At 48.1% G+C, this 22,565-nt stretch overlaps 2 protein-coding genes across 2 annotated transcripts; one reads left to right on the plus strand and one right to left on the minus strand.

Annotated features, from left to right (window-relative positions):
* Positions 1–8,255: 8,255 nt before the first annotated feature.
* On the plus strand, positions 8,256–16,841 carry CIMIP7 (ciliary microtubule inner protein 7). The gene is made up of 4 exons (XM_019723708.3): positions 8,256–8,282; positions 10,132–10,245; positions 15,963–16,019; positions 16,428–16,841. The coding sequence occupies exons 1-4, from the start codon at positions 8,256–8,258 to the stop codon at positions 16,839–16,841; spliced, it is 612 nt and encodes a 203-aa protein (XP_019579267.2).
* Positions 16,842–17,648: 807 nt separating this feature from the next.
* Positions 17,649–22,521, minus strand: KLHDC8B (kelch domain containing 8B). The gene is made up of 6 exons (XM_019723872.3): positions 22,391–22,521; positions 20,959–21,448; positions 19,721–19,885; positions 19,156–19,380; positions 18,960–19,061; positions 17,649–18,512 (listed from the first exon to the last, which is right to left on the minus strand). The coding sequence occupies exons 2-6, from the start codon at positions 21,332–21,334 to the stop codon at positions 18,316–18,318; spliced, it is 1,065 nt and encodes a 354-aa protein (XP_019579431.1). The 5' UTR covers positions 21,335–21,448; positions 22,391–22,521; the 3' UTR covers positions 17,649–18,315.
* Positions 22,522–22,565: the final 44 nt, after the last annotated feature.

The raw sequence follows: 22,565 nt of genomic DNA on the forward strand, positions 1-22,565 counted from the left end.
TTACTGGTGACTATTACCTGTAGATGAGGACACTGCAGCAGTTAGAGTCCCATCCAATTGATGATGATTCCCATTACCAATGTGCCAGAAACAGGTATTTTCTATTGTTAAAATGCATACAAATTTCTCTCCTTCTTAATACTACCAGAGAGTCCAGTCACCTGTGAAATAGTAAATTTGCCTTTCATGCTCTGCTCTCTTGTCCTTTTTGCTTGCCACCCTACCAATAATCTGCTTTTAAGAAAAGACCATTAGGGGATCAAATATATGGTGATGGAAAGAGAATTGACTCTCTCACTGGGTGGTGAACACACGATGTGATATATATAGACGATGTAGTACACCCGAAGTCTATGTAACTTTACTAACAATTGTTACCCCAATAAACTAAAAAAAAAAGACTAATAAACGCCATCTTTCCTTGCCTGATACAATGAATGATTTAATCTATAACCTCTCCCAAGAAGACTAGACCAGACCACAGGGTATTAAAATGCCAAGGAAGCTGTGGAATCAGGCAGGAAAGAAGCTGAGTGAGTGTTTTGGGCAAAAGTGCCTTCCCAAACCTCTACTAAGTGGATGCCTCACAGCCATCCCAATACACTGCATGCTACAGTTCATTATGATGATCATACAGCTTGGATTTTATGAAACAAGTCCAATTTCTAAATTTTGTCTCCCTGGTTTCACAGAACGTTCATATGTATCAGATTATATATTGCCATTGAGGGCATTAGAAAATGATTCCTACACATATGGTGGACATATTTGATCAAATACCAAATACTGTTCCAACATAGATCCGAATAAAATGAAACAGAAGTTCTGAACAAATATAGACATTTAGCATATATAATTTAACCTTGTTGACAGAAATGGGTTACATTGAAATTTTCTAATTTTCTAGAAAAACAGATGCATTTGGGTGTTTTTAGCCACCTGGTATGCAAGCATGTTAAGTATAGATCACACGATCAAGGGGCTAACGGCACTACCACTTACACAGCCCCTATTATGTGCCAGGACAGTGCTAGATACTTGCAAGATACAAGTTTAATGGTTTTGTAAGGCAGGTGTTTTTAATCCCCATTTAGAAGTTTGTGAGGACAGAGATGTGCTAAATAATTAGCTCAAGTTCTCTCTAATAATTAGAGGTAAGTAGGTTCTATACTAGGTCAGCCCAGAAACAAAGTTCATGCTGTTTCAAGCACCCCATGGTCTTGTTTCTCAACACTGGCTCTGTTTTAGTTACTTTCTAGAATCAAGCCATTCTGTATTTCTCTCTTTATAAGCAGCAGGGTAATGACTTGCAAGAGTATGGCTTTAGAGCAGGGGTGTCCAAACTGCGACCCGTGGGCCTAACACACCAAGTCTCTCAAACTCACCCTAGATTGCTACAGGGTTGGGACAAAATACAATTAATTATCTTATTTCACCCTTATTGAACACAGTTTAGATAATGTCTTCTTTGTAGACTACCTTCAAAGGAATTCAGTGCAACATTACATTCCCAATAAATTAATAAAATAACTTATTGATATGAAAACCAAAGAAAACTCAATATTGTCCAGATGGGTTCACAAGTGGATACTACCAAACACTTAGGGAGAAAATTATACCAATTCTCTACAATCTCTTCTAAAAGACAGAAACAGAGAGAATACTTCCTAACTCATTCTATGAAGCCAGCATTACCCTAATATCAAAACCAAAGACATTACAAAAAAAAAACAAGTTCAGACCAATATCTCTTACGAACAAAGGTGCAAAGTTCTCCACAAAATATTAGCGAATTGAATCCAACAATGTATAGAAAGAATTATACAAAACTAACTGGGATTTATTTTAGGCATGCAAGGCTAGTTCAACATTTGAAAATCAATTAATATAATCCATTATATCAACAGGCTAAAGAAGAAAAATCATATGATCATATCAATATATCTCAAAAATTATTTGATAAAATCACCATCATCTATAATAGCAAGACCAGAAACAACTCAATGTCCATCAATTGGGAATAGCTGAACAAACTATGGTACATTCATTGCAATGGAATTCTGTGGAGTTGTTAAAAGGAACAAGGACGATCTCTTCTATATACACTGGGAGTGATCTACAGGATATACCGCTAATTAAGAAAGCAAAGTGAAGAATAATAGTGTGTATGGTATGTAATATTTCATCCAAGAGAAGGCAGAGGAACATAAGTATAGATATATACACACACATACAAATATGCTTATATTTTTTCAAAGGAAGGAAAGAAGGGAGGGTGGGAGAGAAAGAGAGAAGATAAACTGAAAACCAATAAAAATGGTTACTACCTTTAGGGGGAGAGTGGGAATAGTTAGGGTGGAGAGGCTAAGGTTGGAAACTAGACTTCTCCAAATGGGGCAGTTTTCAAGGTTTCAACTTTAGAATTATGTAAATATTGTTTATGTGTAACCACATAATTACAACACAAAATTAAATCAATATAGGAAAAACAGAGCAATCCCTACAAAGAAGCAAAATGAAACAAATGAGTAGGTGAGCCAGCCCCACAGAGAGGGTTAATTTCTTGTGCCTCTAAACATGGTGATTTGACTCCATATCCCTAGTGGAGTGTATCCTAGAGACAAAATAAGCAGCAAAGGAATCTGTGTATCTGTTTTTAATAATCATACTTAATAAAAAAGGTACTGTACATATATATACATATATATATATATGTATATATATATATATATATATATATATATATATATATATAAATAATATCTCAGAATAAAATAATTATATTAATGTGATTAGGAATCAAAATTTCCAGTGTATGAGAAAAGAGATACAAACACAAAATCAACGAAGTTAAGCAAAAACCCTGTAATCCCAGACTTGAAATAAATTGAAAATCATTATTAATGTCATGTATTTTTCTCTTTAAAAATGTTTCATAGCTCTGTCCACTGAAAATGCCAGGATATAATGACCAACCCTAGCACCCAGCTTTCAGTCTTGAAATACCATTCCTCATATGTAAATATGTAAAAATATTACATATTTTTAACAAAGGAGGTGAAATGAAGTAAATGTAAGATTCCTGACTCTTGTTTACTTATTTCTTTGACAGCCTGAGTTTTTTTTCTTCCAGCGACACTAGCAGAAATTCCTCCTTCTAGAGTCTAGATTTAGGATCTTATACAGTTTTATACACATCACTACAAGGCCATTATTTAAGGCCATTACTACTACATCTAGGTGATAAAGCCTGTTGTCTTCCAGTTGTTTATGCTGATGGGAGAGTAATTTACATAGCATGTGGCTTGGGGTTTAGAATACTAGTCCCAGGGTTCCAGACCTAACTTATTCTTAAGAGGTTTCTTAAATGTGGTTGAAGAAATTCCATGGTTCCACCCTTGCCCATGTCTAAGGACGACTGGGGCTTGATGTGCTCAGCCTCAGGTTTGTGAAGAGGCAGTCAGTCATTCTTCAGTAGGACACGAGTCATTCTGAGGTAAATGAAAACTGAAACGCACACGTTAAAAACTTTGCAGGGCACGGTTCCCTCCCCCTCTCATCCTGCATCTCTCTTAAAGAAAGCATAAAAGGAAAGGTGTGAGTGCAGGCAAAGAATGCGACGACTTCCTTGGGAAAGGTCCTGGCGAGGTGGTAGGCAGAGGAGGAATAGCGGGCTGAAGAGCGCCCCCGCCAATCTGACCCCGTCTTCAACTAGGAGGGCCTCCGAGTGCCCCTCCGTTTCTCCACTGGGTCGCAGCAGGTCTCTCCCTCAGACTTTGTGGCCCCTCTGGCCTCGACCCGGCCCGCCTCAACCTCCTACAGCCGCTCTCTCCCGTCTTCTGTCTCTTCTTTTCTATCAGGAGACAAGCTCTGGGCTCCTAGACGCAATCATTCCGATGGCCTTTCCAGAGGATTCCACGGGATTTTCCGTAATAATAAAGACAAATCCCGGTGAGTTTCCCTGGCTTCCTGTTCACCCTGACTTCCCCCGGCCAACGCTCTTCCTTGTCTGGGTACTAGGGACGGGAGGCGTGGCCCCGTGGAATCTGACAGAAACATCTCTCAGAGGATAAGCGCAGAAGTCATGTCTCTGCGGAAAACCAGAGCGGCCTTCCGTCGCAGGGAAAGAAACAGCGGCTAGGAACTGGAGAAGCCACGTGTGTCCCCGGAAACTCCTCACGGTCCCGGGGAATCTTGCACCTATCGGCAAGGCCCATTCAGATACCCGACTCTCCTCTACCTCCCCCGACACCACTCCTAGGGCCTCTACACAAACCCCACCTGCCCTCTGAGGGCTACACGCACCGCACCAGACCTGAGGCGGCCCGGAGTTGGCTTCGAGGCTTCTTGGTCCGGTGAAGGCCGCCTAAGCATGTGCGGCCCCGCCCCTAGGGCCTGCTCTGACCAATGGGGATTAAGCCTCAAGCTCTGGGCCCGCCCCTGCTGCAGCACGTGACTAACGGTTTTAACAGTTATAATGGTTTTAACTCTGGGATTATTGGCCAGGCCTGGTGGCCTACTTTGCTCCGCTCCCCACTACACAGCACACTCAGCCCACAGACATGTCCTGAGATGTACCCTCACACTTCCACATCCTGCTGCCCACGCACACCCAACCCGTCACCCCATCGCTGATGCAGACCTGCTGAGGGGTCACCAGGCGCATACCCTGCTGTATGTGGAGTGAACTGTGTGTTCATGGGTCAGGGCATGGCTGGGGCCTGGTGGTCCTAAGGAGAGCTGCAGGATGGGTAGCTGGGGCAAGAGATGCTGTGGTCAGAGAGAGACACACAACTGGGGGCCTGGAGGGAAGAGAAAGGAGGAAAGAAAGCATTCAAGGTTCCTGGCCTGCTAAATGCTGCGGCAGCCTGATGGCAGGTTGGGCAGAGGTCGAGGGTGTCAGGCAGGAGGGGTCTATTGAACTCTGCCTCTGATGGCTATAGATGGATTTTAAAGGCATGAAACAGGATGAGATCACCAATGAAGGAGTATGGATGGAAAACATAATTGTACTGAGGCTGAGGACACTCAACATCCAGAGGCCTAGAGGAGGAAAAAGCAGCAAAAGGAGCCAGAGCAGGTGTGGTCAGAAACAGAGGAGGGGCACCAGGAGAGTGAGGCAGTATGGAAGCCACCTAGAACATCTTTCAAGGAGGAGGAGGAGAACAGTTGTATCAAATGCTGCTGACAGGGCAAGGAAAATGAGGAGGTAATTATTGGTGACTTTTGACAGAGCAGTCTCAGTGGTGAAGTGGGGACAAAAACCAGGTGGGTGTGTGGGTTCAAAAGACATATCTGATAAAGAACTGCTATCCAAAATATAGAAAGAACTCTTAAAACTCAATAATAAGAAAACAACCCAATTAAAAAATGTGCCAAAGACCTGAAGAGACATCTCACCAATGAAGATATATAGATGATAAATAAGCATATGAAAAGATGCTCAATATTACATGTCATTAGGGAAATGCAAATGAAAACAACAATGAGATAACACTACATACCTATTAGAATGGCCAAAATCCAGAACATTGACAACACAAAATGCTGGTGAGGATGTGGAGCAACAGGAACTCTCATTCATTGTTGGTGGAAATACTAAATTGTACAGCTACTTTGGAAGATGGTTTGGCAGTTTCTGGCAAAACTAAACATACTTTTACCATACCAACCAGCATTAGCATTCTTTGGCATTTACCCAAAGGAGTAAATACATTTGTTATTTACCCAAAGAAGTTGAAAACTTAATGTCCACACAAAACTTGTACATGCATATTTATTGCAACTTTTCATAATTGCCAAAACTTGGAAGCAACCAAGGTGTCATCTTCAGTAGGTGAGTAGATAAATAAACTGTCATAAATCCAGGCAATGAAATATTATTCAACACTAAAAATAAATGAACTATCAAGCAATGAAAAGACAGAGAGAAAATGTAAGTGCATTTTACTAAGTGATAGAAGCCAATCTGAAAAGATTACAATACTATAGAATTCCAACCATATCACATTCTGGAAAAGGCGAAATTGTGGAGATAGTGAAAAGATCAGTCATTGCCAAGGTCTAGGGGGAGGAAGTAATGGATAGGGAGCACAGAGGAATTTTAGGGCAGTGAAACTATTCTGTATGATACTATAATGGTGCATATATGTCACTATACATTTGTCCAAACCCATAGAATGTACAACACCAAGTGTGAACTCCAAGGTAAACTATGGATTTTGGGTGATAATGACATGTCAATTCAGGTTCAGCAATAATAGCAAATGTATAATTCTGGTGGAGAGGTGTTGATAATAGGAGAGGTTATGCATGTGTGGAGGCAGGAAGTATCTGAGAAATCTCTGTATCTTTGATTTTGCTGTGACCCTAAAACTGCTCTAACAAGTGTATTAAAAAAAAATTTTTTTTTAAAGGCAAACAGAAAGATTTGGCATATCCATACAATGGAAAACTACTAAACAATATAAAGGAATGAATGATTGATGGGCACAGCGGCATGAATAATTCTCAAAATAATTATGCTGAGTGAAAGAACCCAAACACAAAAGAAGACAGGCTGAATAATTCCATTTATATGAAATTCTAGACAATGCAAATTAATCTATAGTGACAGAAAGCCAACCAGCAGTTGCCTGAGGCCTGAGTGCCACAGACAAGGATTAGCAATAGGCAGAAGGAAACTTGGGGATGATGGGTATGTTTACCATCTTGATTGCAGTTGTTTCATAGATGTACACATAGGTCAAAATGCACCAAATTGTACACTTTTAATATGTGTAGCTTATTGGGTGAATTTTACCTTAAAAAGCTTTGAAAAATAAAAACATTACAGGGTTGAGGCTCCACTCTCCCTTCCCTGATACCATTTTCCAGGTGACTTCTATCCTGAATTTGATGCTTCTCATTTCTACGCCTGCTTTATACTTTCAGTTCATATGTTCTAGTCATAAACAATATAAAAACATTGTTTTGCATGTTTGTATAATTTTAGAAATGGTATACTTTGTGCATCTTCCTACAACTTGACTTTTTGACTCACCATTTTTAAGATTTATCTCTGTGGATTCAAGTATCTATAGCCCATTAATAGTAATTCCAGCATTTCAGTGTGTGACTGTAGGTCAATTTCCTCATTGTCCTGTTGGTAAACATTCAGGCTTCTTATTGTTTTTCCCCTGTACAGATGCTGCAATGAAACTTCTTGTACCTGTGAATACATATAAGAAGGAATTTCCAGGGTAATTATACTAGGGTGGACTTGCTGGCTAGTAGGTCTTGTACCAATGACACCAGCAGGGTTTGAGAGTTTCCTGTTGAACTTTTCATTGGCACATTTTCAGAGGCTGATTGCCAGCTTCTTTTGCTTAGCAAAGGAGGTGAACTGTTCACGTTCCTGTGTTATGAGAGAGAGACAAAGACAGAGACAGACAGACAATTATTTGCCCAGAGATAGCTTGGAATGAAACCACGATGTGAAATATTTTCATGTTCCTTCTTTTGTGCCTCTGTTATGCTCTCCTTCAGTCAGGCCCTTGTAACATTCACCTGACACAATCATGTTCCCAGTCACCACAAACTCCTGAGAAATTGACAGAGCCTCACTCTGAAGCAGCAATTTTAATCTAAGAGCCACCAACACCTTTAACATTTCTTCTGACTCCATGGAATGCTTTCTAAATTTATAACCCTGGCATTTGGGTTGCACAGTTTTAAAAATCCCGGATTCGCCTCTAAATGCTCTTTAATATTTCATTGACTGTGAGTTCATCAGACTCCACTGGAGCCTTATGTGTTTCTATATAAGGACTTTCTCAAGCTGTTAATGATGAGGGGAAGATTTCTCATAAAGAAGTGAAAACAGGGGCAGCTGGATGGCTCAGTTGGTTAGAGAGCGAGCTCTGCACAACAGGGTTGCCGGTTTGATTCCCGCATGGGATGGTGGTCTGCACCCTCCACAACTAGATTGAAGGACAACAACTTGGAGCTGATGGACACTGGAGAAACACAGTGTCCCCCAATATTCCCCAATAAAATGTATTCTTTTTAAAAAAAAAAGTAAAAACAGAGCAGGAAGCACAAAGGGGTAGCCGGCTAGGCGCCGCCTCAACAGTCAGCAGCATTATGCAGTCACAACCTCCCTTTGTCACTAAGCAACAAGAAGTTGACCTCCTGAGATTCTCTTCCTGAGATTCTTTCCTTAGCCTCAGAAAGACAAGAGGGAAGTTTGTCTTTTCTGCTCCTTTCCCGAAAAGATGCAAAGTGCTTTAGTGGGCTCCTGGGTAAGAATGCACTTTTTAGTTAATCCTGGCCCTGGGGTAGTACTTAAAATTTGAATGAATCATGAGAGTAAAGTGAGCAGGGTTTCATTCAGCATCCAGGCTAGTGGAGGGACCCAAACTGCTCACTCGCCCTCTGCCATCCTGAGGTCACCTTGGAGCTTACTTAGTCTTTCTGACACCATGCCACCTTCCATGTGTCCTGGTCTTGTGCTAACCAGCTGAACTTTCTAGTCCTCTAGCCACCCCATCCGGTCCCAGTCCTATGCTTGATTCCCCCAAACTTCTGGAGTTTGACTGCTCGCTAGATTGGGAACATCTTGAGGGCAAAGATTGTTTTCCTTCATCTGTATATCCCATGCCCAGCCCCATGCCAGAAATACAGTTAAAGCCCAATAAATATCATTGAACTAAACAGAATATAGAGCAAGGGAATTTCAATACATAATAGAAGGATGGACAGTAAAGTTGGATGACCCAAGTCTTCAGTGGGATGAAAAAATAATGAGCTTCCCAGTCATGCTTAGGACCCCACTGTGATGGCCAGAGGCTGGCTTGGGACAGGTCCTTTCTGTTCAGGTATGTGATCATGGAGGACCAGACACACCATCCTCTCCAAGGAGCGCTCGGGACACAGAGGATGGGCCACAGGAGCTCCGTGGCCGGATACCCACAGGGTGTCTGCCTAATGACAGCAGCACAGTGCAGCCCCTCCTTAGACCCCTAATAGATGCTCATTTCTGTCTGCTGCCAGTCCCCATCTCTGAAATTCTCTCCAGATGGTATCCACTGTTGGTGAAACTTCTATTGGAAAGTTCATCCTTTAGGTGCTCCAGTTTCAGAATAGCTGCAAACAGGTGTTCATGACTTTGCAATGGATGGATCCATTCGGTCCTTGCTCTTCGGGGACCTTTGACCTATTTGTTAACATTGCGGGGAGGACAATGAAGGCAACTTCCTCTCAGATCCCCCAGGGAAGGACCATGCCACTAGACAGTGGCCCTGTCCTCAAAACTCTGCTCAGTGCTCTGCATCACCCCAACTCCCCAACTCAGAACTTGTCTGGCCCCTCCCTGAAAAGTCTTCTCTTGCTCTTTGAAGAGAATCCATATTCCTAACCTTGTCCCTCCCTAACCTCACTTCGCTTCTCTCCAGCTCATAATCCTTTAGTCGTAAGGCCTTTTGTTGTTGTGGTTCTTCCAACATCTCTCTTTCTGGCCGCTGAGCTTTACAATTCCCACTACATAGAATGCTCTTCTGCTGCTCCTCACATGGTTGACTCCTTTTTATGTTCAGATCCCACCCCCATTGTCACGAAGATCTGTCCCTGTCCCTTGTCACTCTTGAGCTAGTCATCAGGCTATTTTTTCCCTGACCTTATTCACTGTGTGTGACTCCCCCTCAGAAGGAAGAGTCATAGGGGCCAGGATCCTTCTGTCTTTTCACTGCTATCTCCCCAGTCCATATTAGGACCTTATTAAAGAAAGAGAGAGAGAGAGAGAGAGAGAGAGAGAGAGAGAGAGAGAGAGAGAGAGAGGAAAGGAAGGAAGGAAGGAAGGAAGGAAGGAAGGAAGGAAGGAAGGAAGGAAGGAAGGAAAGAAAGAAAAGAAAGAAGGAACTCCTTCACACACACATAACCCTCGCAGGTGAGCCAGCACAGCTGAAGCCGACTATTCTAATGATTGATGGGAGACACCTCTTCATAGGCTCCTCTCCAGGGATGTCCCTCCTCCTCAGATTCTTTCTAGTCTGTCAGGAACTCCCACGAGAGGCTTCCAGCCTGGGAGCCCTGGAGTCTGGGGCTGTGGGTGGGGTATGGGTAGGATTTACCCTCACACCTGACTTATTATAGCACAACAATGGCTTCTATGGGCACTACAGAGGCCAATTCAAGAGTGAACGTGCTCGAGAATACCGCCTTGCAGCCAAGCCTCAGCCTCCGGCAGTGTTCCAGCAACGATGTCAGGTACGAGCAGCCTTGCGGGTAGCTGTGGTGGCTTGGCCAATTGCTGCTTCTCTCAGGCCCCAAGGGTACCATCCTCAGCCCTACCATAGTTAGACCGGAACCTGGGGCCAGCCTATCCCCAGGACATGCATGAGGCATGGCCCGTCTTCCCTGAAATGTCAGGTCTTCCCCCTATAGACAGGGCGGAGAGGAGCCAATACCACGATGGACTGGAAATACCAGTCTTGCTCAGTGCTCCTAGATGGAGGAAGGGTCAGGGCCCAGGTGGGGTGGGCAACCATTGGAGAAAGAGCCTCCAGAATCCAGGAAGTAAGCCTTGAGTTTTGCTGACCACAGCCCTTAGGATCAGATTCATTGAGGCCATGGAAGCCCATGGGCTAGCCTACAGTGAGCCTCATAGCCCAAGGACTCAGGGGTGAGTGAGGGGGAGGCCTCCTCTGATCAAGGAAGCAGCATAGGAAGAGGCTGGGTACCCATCCGCATGCCTGGCCAAGGAGAACTGGAAAGCGATGATGGCAGAAATGGCCTAGAGTGGCTGGAAAGGGCTTCCCATAGCAGAAGAGGGATGCAGGGCCCGAGGCCTAGAGATGAGGAGGGAGCACTGGGCATCAGTTGGGCTCCCAAAGGAAAGAGCCCACTCAAAGGAGAACAACTCAGGAGGAGTAAGTGAGGGGCCTCAGGGGAAGGCAGTCTCACAGATTGCCCACAACCAAGTGGTCAGTACAGCTGGGCCCGAAGGGACAAGTGGAAGGCATGGCTCCTAGAACCCAGAAGGACAGAGTGGTATGGAGAGGGCCACCCTGACAGCAGTGGCGATCTTGGGTAGAGAGACATAGCCAGGTGGGGGCTGGCCTGGGAGGGAGCCAGGAGAAGACACACTTCTTACCTCTGTCCCCCCCTGTCCTCCCAGGGCTTCCTAGGTGCCAGAGGGAAGGCAGCCTGATGAGACGTGCACTCAGATTAGCCTCCTGGGCAAGAACAGGGTGGAGGAGGATTGGGAGGGTCCTGGAGGGGTGCCTGGAAAATGTCCACTGCACCTTCTTGCTTCCCAGCCTTTAGCCACGTCCTACTTGATTTGCCATGTGGATTCTCAGGAATCACTTTCCCAGGCCAAGAGAAGGGTCCTGGAGGCTGCCCTGCTGTGAAGCCTAAACTGCCTTAGCATCCCCAGTGAAAGAGCAGGCAGGCCCAAAGGCAGCCCCAAACTGCTCGGCTGGGGCCACCTCCCTTGTGAGAGTGATGGGCCCCAAGTAGTACAGGGACTCCCTACTGGGTGTTTGTAGTAGTCCTCAGTGGCAGCGGTTACCCCAAGACAACATCCTCTCAACCTGTGCCCCAGGGACAGAGTAGGGGGACATGTTTTGGTGGAAGACTTGATATATAAAGCATTTACTAGCATTATCAGCAGCCACAAACATCATGAGCTGTGTGTTTGGGGCTCAGGTTGTATAAATGCCAGTCTCGTAGCTCTTTCTAGGTCTAAAGCTGTTTTAGTTAGTGGGACTGTTAAGGGAAGGTGCACATTTTATTTTCTTATTTGCTGAGTGATACAAGGTTTCAGCTGGCTGATTGCAGCTATTGTTGAAAACCTTTCCAAGAGGTGGCATCCGCTTTAGTTTGGGGCAGGTAGAAATTTTACCCATGTCATTCAAATGCAAGGAAATTCTTTTACTTCTACACTAGATAAATTTATTTCTGTCCTTCACCTGCCTGCCTCTTGGGAAATGTATCCTGGTCCTGTTTGTTCTTAAGGTGCCATAAGAGTCCTGGGGCTCATGGTTGGGGTGGGTCCTTCTCTGGTGGTGCCATGGTTGCTGCGTCACTGCCCCCTGTCCCCACCATGCCTCAGACTGCCACGGATACTCATCTCTCAGCACCCCATGACTGCAGACTGCCCAGCCTCTGCATGCAAACACTACCCCTCCCAGGAAACCTACCCCTCCTCAAAGTCTTCAGCTGGAACCCAAGCCCCACCTGGTCAGAGACCTGGGGTTTTAACACCTCAGTGGAAAAGAACCCTGGATGCTAGAAGCGAAGATGTAGGTGAAATTCTCCTCAGGGGCCAGAATTCTCAGAGCTGCCTGGGTGGAGAGGAAATGACTGCACGTTTTACCAGGCTCCCACAGCTGTGAGAACAAAACTCCAGTCAGTGGGCGTCGATAGAATATCCTACCATGGTAAGAATAGTGGGTTTCCAGAGTCAGAGCTGCCTCCCATACGAAGGCGAACACATTGCAGGGCTGTGTACAATTCTACAGCTGAGGATAGTGATGGGGGAGAACTTGAGGTCAATTGGAACGTGCCCCAGACCCCCAGATGTTTTTATTAGCTTCAGGTATACAGAACAACATATCATGTTTCCCTGAAAATAAGACCTAGCCGGGCCATCAGCTCTAATGCATCTTTTGGAGCAAAATATAATATTATATAAGACCCAGTATTATATTATATTATACCCAGTCTTATATTAAAATAATACCGGGTCTTATATTAATTTTTGCTCCAAAAGATGCATTAGAGCTGATGGTCCGGCTAGGTCTTATTTTCAGGGAAACATGGTAGTAATTAGACATTTATACCCCTCACAAATTGATAACCCCAACAAGTCTACTACCTATCTGATACCGTACATAGCTATTATAATACAATTGACTACATTCCCTATAGTGTACTTTACATTCCGTGACTATATATTTTTAAGTGATAGTTGACATTCAGTATTATATTAGTTTCAGGTGTACAGCATAGTGGTTAGGTATTTATATAATTTATGAAGTGATCCCCCTGATAAGTCTAGTACCCATCTGACACTATACATAGTTTTTACAGTAGTATTGACTCTCCCCCCCAGATTTTTTACAGTAGTATTGACTCACATCCCCTCCCAGATTTTTTAAATTGAAATTTTTATTGAGATTCATAAGCAATTGTAAGAAATAATAGATTCCTTCTACACTTGGCCCAGTTTCTCCCAATGACAACATCGTGCAAAGCTATAGCATAATGTGACATCCAGGACACTGATGTTGGCGCAATCCACTTGTCAGTCAGATTGCCCCAGTTTTCCGTGTACTTATTTGTATGTGTGTATAGCAAGATTTATAAATTCTTATCACCTCTGTAGGTTTGTGTATCCACCAACACAGTCAAGGTCCTTGCCAATGTCACAAGGATCCCTGGTGCCACCCTTTTATGGCCACATCCACCAGCCTTCCACTCCTGCATCCTTCCTCTGTCCTTCACCCCTGGCAACCACCAATCCCTCCTCCATTTCTAAAATGTTGTCACTTCAAAAATATTATATCAATGGAATGATACAGCATGCAATCTTTGGGAATTGGCTTTTCTTGCTCAGCATCATTTCCTAGAGAATAATCCAGGTTGTTGTGTGTATCAACGGTCATTCCCTTTCATTACTGACTAGTATTCATTGTATGGTATGTACACATCAGTTTGTTTAACCCATTCACCTATTAAAAGATATCTGGGCTGATTCCAGTTTTTGGCTCTTACAAATAAAGCTGCTATGACTATCTGTGTACAGGTTTTTGGGTGAACATAAGTTTTTGTTTCTTTGGGATAAATACCCAGGAGTGCAACTGCTGAGTCATATAGTAATTGGATGTTTAGTTTTTAAAAGAAACTGCCAAACTGTTTTCCAGAGTAACTATGCCATTTCACATTCCCACCAGCAGTGTATGAGGAATCCAGTTTCTCTGCATCCTCACCAGCATTTGGTGTTGTCTCTTTTTTTTTCACTTTAGCTATTCTGATTGATGTGTCGTGATATCTCATTGTGCTTTTAATTTGCATTTTCCTGATATTTAATGATGGTGAACATCTTTTCATGTGTTATTTGCCATTTGTTATATCCCCTTTGGTGAAATGTTTTTATGTTGTTTGCCCATTTTCTAATTGGATTGTTTATTTTATTGTTGAGTTGTGAGAGTTCTGCATTTCTAGTTGGTAGTCCTTTATTGGGTATGTGGTTTGCAAATATTTTCTCCCAGTCTGTAGCTTCTCCTTTCATCCTCTTCACATGGACTTTCACAGAGCAAAAGTTGTTTTATTTTGTTTTTTAATTTTGATGAAGTCCAATTTATCAATTTTTAAAATGGCTCTTTCTTTTGGTGTCAAGTCTAAGAGCTCTTTGTCTAGCTCTAGATTCTGAAGATTTTCTCCTGTTTTTTCTTTTCTCTAAAAGGGCCCTGGGTTTTTAATCCCAGTCATGTCAGCTTGCTTTATGAGGAATGAAAGGTAAGGCGGGCTGGCTACCCACCTTCATGGAGCTTTCATTCTATTTGGAAACTGTCAGTGGCTGTCTAAGGCAGGAAGTCCTAATATGGGAGTTTGTTAAAGACACATGCCTCCCTGAAGACTCTGGCTCAGCAATCTAGGATGAAGCTAGTACCTGCCTTTTACTTGGGAACCTGCTGTCAGCCATTGCTCATACCCCCAACCCAGCCAAGACTGAACTCACCAGATCAGGTACTATATTGGGCCAGGCACTGTTCTTCAGGATGCAGTTACAGATGTGAGCAAGACGATAACATCAGACAATAAGCAACATCATAATATATAGTCATATAGTATGTTAGAAGGTGAAAAATGCAGAGTTGGGGTGATGGGACTGCTGGTGTAGCACTCAAGGAAGGCCTCCGAGGAGGTATGTGAGAAGGGGTTATACGGCCAGCTCGGCAGAAGGAACAGGGGGTTTGAAGGTCAGAGGTGGAAGTAGCTGGTATGTTTGAGGAGCAGCGAGGATGCCGGTGTGTCTGGAGGTGATGGAGAGATCAAATATTGAGTGGGTCTCACGGGCCACTATGATGACTTTGGCTTTCACAAACATGAGGAACTGTCATGGATCTTTGGCAAACAAGGGATGTGATCTGACTTGCATATTAAAAGAATTACTCTGCCTGCTCAGAGGACAATAGACTGGAATGGCAAGGTTAGAAACAGGGACACCAGACGGGGATGCTCTTGCAATTATTCAGACAAAAGAGGAAGGTGGCTTGGACCAGGGGACGTAGTGGCCATGCTGAGGAGTGGGCCAATCCTAGGTACATATTGAAGGAAGTAGCAACAGGATTTCCTGGCACATTAGACATAGGGTGTAAAAGAAAAGAATCATGGGGATCTGAGGTGTTTGGCCAGATCTAGCTGCCATGACCTGAGCTGGGGGAGGCTGTAGGTGGGGTGGGTTTGGGGAATGATCCAGAGCTCAGTCATGTGTTTGAGATGCCTGTTAGTTATTTGTAGTTGGCTACTGAGTCCGGCATTCAGGAGAGCTTGACTTATGGAGAAATTTCAGTGTTTTTGGTGGTATTCAGGATCAAGTGTTTGGGTTGCTGATGAGGGGTAGTAAGTGTGGACAGAGAAAACTGAAGCCTAGTCCTGAGCAATATAGAGTTAAGGGCCCAATGTAAAACTTGAACCACTGCCCCCTGATGGCAGGATATCCTAGATAATAGCTCAGCCCTTTCCTCAATCAGAGGCCCCGGAGGCTTCTGTTTTAGGGACAAGTGCCAGGATGAAATATCCCAGAAGTGAGGTGTTGCTTTAATTTGTATCTGTCCTTTCAGGGTATTAGCAGTTTAGCAGTTTAAGGGTGGTGGGTCCTGGCATCTTCCCCCCATTATGGGATCTGAAGTAATATCTTGGGGGCAGATAAGCATCATTTTCCCCCACTACCTTCTTTTTCCCTGTCTTTCAAGGAGCCAGTGCAGCAACACTTCTTCTCCAAGCATGACAACCGTACTCCCTTCGACAAAGTGAGTGCTGGGCAGAGGAAGAAGAGTGGGGGCTCCAGCCTAGGTTGGTGTGGAGGTAGGATGGAAGGGGTAAGACACTGCAGGCAGGGAGAGCTCCTTATACAGACAGGTGAGTGTCTGTCTTCCTGACAACCTCTCTCCCATGGGAAACAGCCCATGCCCCGAAAGAAGGTGCCTCTGCTTTGGTTTCCTTCACCAGCTTGCCTGACAATATGCAAATATCCTAGGGGTCACTGACTGTCTGGGGGCTTCACCCTGCAATGAAACACATGGCCGACCACAAAGGCTGGGGTACAGGCCAGGGAGTCCAGGCACAGGCCAGGCATCATCAAGAGGCTGGGTTTAGGAGGTGCGCAAGGCAATGTGTGGTGCCAGGACTGTGGGCTAAGGGCCTGTACCATTGAGGAGGGCCCCTACTGCCTGCTGCAGGGAGTCGGAAGGCGGAAATACCTGGAACGCCTGCGGCAGCAACACACCTTCCTGCGCTGGGCACCCTGTGAGCTGGAGTTCCACCCGCAGCGGCCCCTTGAATCCTCCTACCAAGCCAATTTCCGGTCAGGCCCAAGACTCAGTGATCTCCCACAGCGCCTTGTCCACTTTATGCAGATCCAGCTTCCCCGTGACAGCACTACCTACCAAGAGAACTTCTGCCAGCCATCCCGAGGTGGCCATCGTGGCAACAATGTGGGACCCCAGGCCCCTGTCACTGACACACTGCCTAACCTCCCAGGGAGCCCAAGACCCAAGCTGCTGCAGCATTACCTTCATGCCGGGGTCTCCGAGTGTCTTAATTGGTCCAAAACATTAAACAAGAATGGCTGATACAGCAGCCTGTCTGTGCTTGCTGCCCAAGAGGTCTCAGAGGCTGTAAGAGCAGTAAGGCCCTACCAGGCCCTATGCCTGACTCCTACGGTGCTTGTGCCCATGGTGCCTGGGTGCTGGGTAGGGGAGGTGCTGTCCTGGGAGCCCTGCCACTGAGTGAGAAGGGGTAAAGCCTACAGGAGGCTAAGGGTCCAGAAGGGTTACCATGGCCACAATAGATGGGTTCCGGGACCCCAAATCCATTGTTGCAGCAAACCCAGCTGTGAGATGCTTGCAGTCAGTGTGGCTGCAGGGAAAGCAGAGTTAATAGTCCCTATTAGTGGGCAGCAAAGACTGGAGGAGGAGGCCTGGGCTGGCAGCCTTGCTTTCTCTGGGAGGCTACCACTAGGGATCTCATGGGTGGCCACACAGTCCTGCCACAGCTGGGACAGAGGGAGACTGCCCTGGCCACAGCCCCCACTTGACCACCCCTCCCTATGGAGGTGAGCAGAGGCTTTGAGGAAATGCTACATGACAAAGACCGGGAGCACATCCTGACCCGATGGTGTTTTGTTGTAGTTTTCTCAGCTCTTCTCTGGCCATCCTGACCATGCCCTCTAACACCCAGTACAGTGGGGGACAGTAGTCATCCTATGTCACCAAAAGAGAAGCTGAGGCTTAGGAGCGGCTGAGACACCAGAACACTTTGGGGGCAGAGGCCAGATCCAAAAGGCTCCTTTGGACCCTCATCCCTTGGAGAAGTGAGGCCCCCAAAGGAGGGCCAGGGGCTGCAGGGGTAACATAGGAGTTTACACCAGGGGTCATACACCAGATTTTAGCAGCACTTTTACTTCCATATCTAAACTCCCTGGGTCCTCACAACAGCCCTGTGAGGTAGGTAGGGCAGGAAGGTTTCAGAGATCCCCATTTACAGATGAGGATGCTGAGGCACAGAGAGGTGAAATGACTGGCCTAAGGTGACATAGCCAGAAGTGTAAAGGGTCCAAAGCCAACATTATTCTGGCCCTCTGGAGGTTCCCACATCCACTCTTCCATTCCCTCTGTGTCCCCTGCACTCTCTGAACTCTGGTGCCCACAGGGTCTTCAAGGCAGACTGGCAGCTAGGATTTTTCAGGAACAGTCATTGGGGTGGGCCTGGTCAACTCCAGGTAGCCACTGACCCTGCAGGGCATGAGGCCAGCTCTCCCTTCCCCCCACTTCCCTATAGGACACAGGGCCCAATAGGTTCCAGAGCAAGGGTGGAGCTAGGCATGGTCCATGAATGAATGGGTGTAAAGGTGGTGTATGCAGACGTATGTCCTACGCTAAAGACGAAACACCCCCCCCCACCATTCCCCGAGGCAATGTCTCAAATTCCCATGCCTGTGCCTCCCTCATCCCACAGAGCACAGTGCGCTTCCCTAGCAGCAGAAGGAGCGACAGACATCTGCGTCTGGCACTGAGCTGCTCCAGTGGACAAGGTCCCATCAGGCATTCAGACTCCATCACGCAGACACAGAGCCTCCACAGCTTGGCTGGGACCCTGGGCCACACCCCCAATCACAAACAGCCGAGGCCCAGCCTGCAGACTAGAACAGGAGCAACGTGCTGTGGGCATGACAGGCAGTGCCTCCCAGCGCCTCCGTGCAAGGCTGAAGCCCTCCACAGAGCCCAGAGGGCACGGCTGGTTTCCTGCAAGAAGGAGACAGAGGTTGTAAAGGGTACAGGCTACAGGGCTCCAGCTCTATTGCTCCCTGAGCCCAGAGTATGGCCCAGCAGGCATCACCCCAGGATGGGCTATCAGTACCTTACTGCTCATTGCCCCCATTTACCATTCATTCATTCATTCATCCATTCGTTCGTTCATTTATTCCTATTTGTCCATTCATTCCATGGTCATTTGTTCTGTTTCTGTCTCCTAGGCCCCTGCTGGCACAAAGTCCTGAGTCAGGCACTGAGGATATCCCAAGGGCTGGGCCATGCAGACCATACCCCCTGCCTGCTTCACAAGTTGGGAAAGGGAAGCTCACAAAGCCCTGAACCCTGGAGAGCCTAGAGAAGGGCAGGAGGTGGTGCTCAGGCTGGGGGCCACTCCTTCCTGTCTTGAGCTGCCCTCCATGTCTAGCCCCAGAGACTCACCAAGGCCCCCGATGGCCACGATGTGACCCCCAAGGGAGCCAACCACAAAGTCAGCCCTCTTATCCCTCATACGCAGGCCACGGGGCAGCTTGGTCCAGGACCCTGCAAGAGAGGGGAGGTCAGATCTGGCCCCCCCACACTGTGCCCCTCCATCCCATGGAGAGAGGGAAGACAGCCCAGGCCAGTCACTGCTCACCATGCTCCAGGTCGAACATCTCCACAGTGTTGACAAAGTGTGGGCGAGAGTAGAAATTGTGGGGCCCAGGCTGCTGTAGGCCACCCAGACTAAAGACGCTGCCTTCGGCCATGGCGCAGCCAGCAAAGGCCCGGCGGCTAGGCAGGCTTGGGTGCCGGGTCCAGGTACGGGCCTCCAGATCAAAGGCCTCAAAAGCAGTCACTGGAAGCTTGCCCTGGCGGCCCCCTGCCAATGGAATTGGGGCACCTGGGAGGGAGCCCTGGGGGCCTGGCAGGCTTCTCCTCTACCAGTTTGCTGAGCCTTCACCACTGCCCACCCCAGCCACCTATACCCAGCTGTGTGCACACCAAAGAAGGGATGGCCCACCCCTCAGATCCTCAGGCACTGGGGTTTGGTTTTCCAACTGCAGCAGGGCCACCACAGGTCGGAGCCTACAAGCAAGCCTGGCTCACCCCAACAAAGCTTCTCTCGTCCCTCCATCCTGCACTAAGCCTAATCCCAGCTAACTACAGGGATAGGTGCTTCTGGACTTCAAGCCCCTTTCCCACATCCCCCAGGCCCTTACCCAGGACATAAATCTTGTTCCCGTGCAGGAAGGTGGACGCCCCATAGCAGGGTGTAGGCATGGAGGGTAGCGAAAGCCAGCAGTCCCGGCGGGGCTCATATACCCGAACCTGGGCCTGGGGTGCCGTGTCTGGGCCCATTCCCCCAAGAGCATACACCATTCCATCTGCATAGAAAAGAATAGTTCAGACTGTACCATGGCCTGGCCAGAGTACCCCACACTGACAGCTGCCCTGGTCAGGCCTAGGGGTGGCTGGGGACCTGCCAGGAGTGAGGGCTAGGAGAGCTAGGATTCCTGCTTTGGCCAGGGCCCCTCCAAGTGAAGAGCAAGAGGCAGCAGATCTAATTATAATCTGTCTCCGTCTCCCTGGAGACGCTATGGCAACCAAGTCTGGCATCCAAGCAGAACCAGACCTGGTCAGACCTGGAGGCCACAAGGTGGGAGCACCCCTGGGGGAAGGAGGGTAGAAAATGGTTTAAGGCAGTAGTGGAGGGCATATGGGGATCTGCTCAGCATGGAGCTCAGACTAGGGAGGGGCTCTGGGGATCAGTGAGGGGGTAGCTGGTAAAAGGGCTTGGGCCTACAGGATGGGGGTGCTGGCCATAAGCCTTCTGCCCAGGAGCTCTGCCAGCACCTCTGCACCCTGCCTTTTCACTAGAGTAGGTTCTTGCCCTGTTATGCCCTCAGGGTCAACTGGGGGCATGTCTGAGGACCTTGGGGAGATAGGCCAGTCAGCTGGGGGTTTCCATGGCAACTGTCCCCAAGCCAGGTTGGCCTTTGTCCATCTCAGGCTCCCTGGTGTGTGTATGTGTGTGTGTGTGTGTGTGTGTGTGTGTGTCTGTGTAGGGGGACAATCTAAGCACTTGCCTGGTTCTGAGCCAAGGTCCTGCTCCCTTCCCCCTCCCCCAGACTATTTATAATCATGGGAGTCATTGGACCACCCCTCCTGTCTCTTAGAGAAGTAGATGGGGCAGGGAAGGGGTTGGGGCCTGGCATCATGCTGGGGGCCAACCGGAACGCTACCTGTCCTCCCACAGCTAGAAAGCTAGAAAAGGCAGTTAAGGCTGCTGCTAGCCTAACTGGGAGGTAAGTAGGGGCGGGTACAGGAGGCAAAGCCACGTCCAAGGCACCCAGGCAGAATTTGCAGCTGTTATCCAATCTCTGCGGGTAAGGGATGAAATCAGAAAAGAATGTGGGTGTTGGGGCACCTGAGGGACCTTTCTTGGGATGCCACTCACCTCTCTCCACAGTCGCAATTCCCATGGCTGCCTGCGGGAGGGTGGCCCGACGCTCCCAGCGGCCCTCCTCAGGCAGGAAGGCCTCCACAGCAGCTACTGGACTCTGGCCCTCATCCACACCACCCACCACTAACACTTGCTTGTCCAACACCACGGCAGCCGCGCCAGCCCGGGCAGTGGGCAGGGGCGCCAGTGCCAGCCATGTATGTGAGGCCATGTCCAGTGTCTCGGCAGTGTCCAAGGGCATTCCAGCCCGGCCACAGCCCCCCAACACTAGCAAGTGCTCATCCTGGTATGCCACGGTGCCATAAACCCGGCAGGTGGGCATGGGTGGGAACACCTGCCAAGCAAAGGCCCGGCTACCTCCTGTAGCCATGGTGTTCACCTCCAATAGCAGTTCATGCTATCTGCTCAGGCTGCAGGCCTCACTGATGAAAGCCTCATCTTGACTCTACCAGGGCTACAGGGGGCATCTGACCAGTCCAGGGACCTGGAAGAGAGAGGGGAAATAAAGGGTCGGGCCACTGGCCAGCCCTCAGGGTATAAATGAGCAGCCTGTAGCTAAGGGCAGGGCTGGCCCCAAATCACTGGTAGGAAAGGCAGGAGGACCCACCCCAGCTGGTTAGCAAACCTCTGTGGAGGCCTTCCTGGAGGGAGAAGGAGGGCAGACTCCCAGATACCGAGGCAACTTGCCCCCTTCCTCTAGGGCATGTGGGATTCTCCTCCCACGCCCTTCCCTCACCTAAGAGCGCCCTGGTCATATCTAGGTCTAGGTGGGAGATAAGGTAATTAGGATAGGACTCTCCCTCCTAGCCCCCTTCCTTTCCCCTCAACAGTCCTCACCTTGGTGCTCTGCAAGAACGGAGTCCTACTGTATGTTCCCCCTAACTGGCTTCCTGTGTGCCCTGGGCAGCCATCAGGGTCTCCCACCCGCTGCTGGGATCAGACTCCAGGGTCTCCTTAAATCCCTTTGGGAGCCATAGAGTTCATCCATTCTCACCACCAAAAAGCCAGTATCAGGGCATTCGGGACTGGGAGGGGGAAAGCTGGACGCCAGGGTCCCACCTTCCCACTTGAGGTCTACCCTCAGGGGGTTGCCCACGTCAGTTCCCCAAAGGCCAGCCTCTTTGGTGTCCAGATTGGGGGAGGAGGAGGATTTGGGGATCCCATAAGCCCAGAGTCTCACAGTCCAGGGGGGTTCCAGCAGGAATGGGCAGCTAGAGACTTCTGGGTCCCCTCACAGCAAATCCCCAAGTTCCCCAGCCTAGCCTTTCCGGAGGGAGCCACACTCCTGGGACCCCTGGAGCGAGGGCCTCCCGGCACCAAACTTCCAGCTCTCGGGACGGCAGGGGGGCGGGTCCGGACGAGTGCGCTTAGGGTTCTACACCCCACGCCCCAAACTTCCCCTGAGCGCAGCTCCCGCGGGACTCACCGGCAGGGGCTCCGGCGGCGCGGGGTCCGCTGTTCTGGCTCCGCTGGTGTGGGCTCTGGCTGGGGCTGAGGCCGGGCTCCCGCGGGGCTCTGGCTCGGCTCTTGCGCTGGGCGGGGCTGCACGGGGTCCGCCCCTCGTCCCCCCTCCCGACTCGGGAAAACCTCACCCCCACCCC

The sequence above is a fragment of the Rhinolophus sinicus genome, chromosome 5 (genome assembly GCF_057876585.1).
Source record: "Rhinolophus sinicus isolate RSI-liver-muscle chromosome 5, RSI-T2T, whole genome shotgun sequence".
Classification (NCBI taxonomy): domain Eukaryota; kingdom Metazoa; phylum Chordata; class Mammalia; order Chiroptera; family Rhinolophidae; genus Rhinolophus; species Rhinolophus sinicus.

What these genes read in the sequence shown, in the direction of transcription:
- CIMIP7 (XM_019723708.3), top strand. Translation starts at nt 8,256, where the DNA reads ATGCAAAGTGCTTTAGTGGGCTCCTGG. An exon ending in GTGCTTTAGTGGGCTCCTGG is followed by an intron (nt 8,283 to 10,131) that starts GTAAGAATGCAC and finishes GACTTATTATAG; the next exon opens with CACAACAATGGCTTCTATGG. An exon ending in TGTTCCAGCAACGATGTCAG is followed by an intron (nt 10,246 to 15,962) that starts GTACGAGCAGCC and finishes CTGTCTTTCAAG; the next exon opens with GAGCCAGTGCAGCAACACTT.
- KLHDC8B (XM_019723872.3), bottom strand. Translation starts at nt 21,334, where the DNA reads ATGGCTACAGGAGGTAGCCGGGCCTTTGCTTGGCAGGTGTTCCCACCC. An exon ending in GAACAAGATTTATGTCCTGG is followed by an intron (nt 19,381 to 19,720) that starts GTAAGGGCCTGG and finishes TTCCATTGGCAG; the next exon opens with GGGGCCGCCAGGGCAAGCTT. An exon ending in CGTGGCCATCGGGGGCCTTG is followed by an intron (nt 18,513 to 18,959) that starts GTGAGTCTCTGG and finishes TCCTTCTTGCAG; the next exon opens with GAAACCAGCCGTGCCCTCTG.